This window comes from Canis aureus, chromosome 15, assembly GCF_053574225.1.
Source record: "Canis aureus isolate CA01 chromosome 15, VMU_Caureus_v.1.0, whole genome shotgun sequence".
In the NCBI taxonomy this organism is placed as follows: domain Eukaryota; kingdom Metazoa; phylum Chordata; class Mammalia; order Carnivora; family Canidae; genus Canis; species Canis aureus.
In genome coordinates, this window is record NC_135625.1 from 5827698 (window position 1) to 5829777 (window position 2080).

The 2080-nt window shown below is 53.9% G+C and overlaps 1 protein-coding gene across 1 annotated transcript; it reads left to right on the forward strand.

Moving 5' to 3' along the window:
• Positions 1 to 222: 222 nt before the first annotated feature.
• LOC144285086 (ubiquitin carboxyl-terminal hydrolase 17-like protein 6) lies at positions 223 to 1830 on the forward strand. The gene has a single exon (XM_077850356.1). The coding sequence runs from the start codon at positions 223 to 225 to the stop codon at positions 1828 to 1830; it is 1608 nt and encodes a 535-aa protein (XP_077706482.1).
• The last annotated feature ends 250 nt before the right edge of the window (positions 1831 to 2080 follow it).

The following is a 2080-nucleotide window of genomic DNA, read 5'->3' on the forward strand; positions in this document are numbered from 1 at the left end:
AATGGTCTCCCTCAGAGAGGGACCACACCCAAATCCCATAATCCAATCTAGCAATTAGAGTGGATTAGAGGACTTTGTGCCTTATCCCAGGGCCCAAAAGCCATAAAAGGTGGAGTTGAGGGTCATTATCTGCCATTTGGAAACTGGCACAGTGAGAGGAGCATCACTTTGAGACCCGAAGCTCCTGGTTGAATGTATCTTGTGGACACTGTTTCTGCAGACATGGAGGCTGCCCACCTCCACCCCTCAGAGGAGCCTCAGTTCAGCGCCTCTCCCAAACCCCAGTCATGCTGGTCAAGGAGAGGCGGTGCTGAAGTCCACGGAGGACCCTCTGTGCCTGAGACGACATCCCCTGCATCAAAGACACTCTCCTCCCCAACTGACCCGTTGGCTCCCGCATCAGCAGGGCTGCCTCCCACCAAGACACCTCTGAGTTGGAAGAGCCTTTCCCAGGTGGGAGCCGGGCTTCAGAACATGGGCAACACTTGCTATGTGAATGCGACCCTACAGTGTCTGACCTACACAGAGCCCCTTGCCAGCTACATGCTGTCCCAGCAGCACGGGACCACCTGTAGGAGGCAGACATCCTGCATGCTGTGTACCCTGCAGGCTCACCTGACGCGGGTTCTCTGCCATCCTGGACGTGTGCTCCGGCCCCTGCCACTCCTGCTCGTCGCCTTCCACAGACACAAGCAGGAAGATGCCCATGAGTATCTCATGTTCATTCTGGATGCAATGCAGCAATCATGCTTGCCTGAGGACAAGCTCTCAGACCCTGAGTGTCCTCAGGACAGCACCCTCATCCAGCAACTCTTTGGGGGGTACTGGAGGTCTCAAATCCAGTGTCTCCACTGCCAAGGCATTTCGAGCACTCTGGAACCTTACCTGGACATCAGCCTGGACATCGGGGCTGCTCACAGCATCAGCCAAGCTTTGGAGCAGTTGATGAAGCCCGAACTGCTGGAAGGTGAAAATGCCTACCATTGTAGTAAGTGTCTGGAGAAGGTGCCTGCGTCCAAGGTGTTGACTTTGCACACTTCCCCGAAGGTCCTCATCCTGGTCTTGAGACGATTCTCAGACTTGACAGGCAACAAAATGACTAAAGAGGTGCAATATCCTGAGCGCCTTGACATGCAACACTACCTGTCTGAGCAGAGGGCAGGACCCTTGGTTTATGTGCTCTATGCCGTGCTGGTGCACGCTGGGAGGAGTTGCCACAGCGGACATTACTTCTGTTTTGTAAAGGCAGGAAATGGCCAGTGGTATAAAATGGATGATGCTAAGGTCAGTGCCTGTGATGAGACTTGCGCGCTGCGCCAACCTGCCTATGTCCTCTTTTATATGCAGAAGACTGATCTGGAGAGAGACCTTGGGAGGGAGTCAGTCGAGGAGGGAGGACTCGCATCTCCCGAGGCAGACCCCACGGTGGTGGGTGAGGCCTCAGGAGAGCCGGCAACCGATCCCTCCGTGAACCATCCTGAGTTGGAGGAGCGTGGGGAAGAGACCTCCAGACAACAAATGACATTAGACCAGTGGAGATGCCTCCAAGAATGCAACCGCCCTAAGCCTGAACTCAATGACAAGGGAAGAGAAATTGCTCTTCCTGCGAACGCAGTCATCCTTCACCACTCCAAATACAGACCTGAGATGCCGAAGAATCATCCTCAACAGACCGTCGACCTGCTCACCACTGCAGCTGGGATGCTCCCACCTCAGGTGGCCGGGGACGTGGCCAAAGTCCCGCGTGTGCCAGGGAGAGCCAGACCTACCAAGAGGACGAGCAAGAAGGGACAGAGTTCTGGGGAAGCAGTCCAGGGATGTGTCTCCTAACTTTGGTGCACATGGGCGCACACACACACCCACACAGCGTCACTCACTCCAAACCCGAACACAGTCCCATACTGGAATTATTTTGTGTTGTGTGAAGTGTGTGTTCTGTATGTATGGAAGAACCATCTATCTGGTGTGTTCATGGGATATGGCCTTCAACTGAAACTAGAGGACACTGATATTTAAACCTGGGTCTTTGTCATGATCTTATATTGGGATAGTGTGGATCCATATGGGGTCTATCCAGGAA

Coding starts and splice junctions, on each gene's coding strand:
- LOC144285086 (XM_077850356.1), top strand. CDS start 223: ATGGAGGCTGCCCACCTCCACCCCTCAGAGGAGCCTCAGTTCAGCGCC.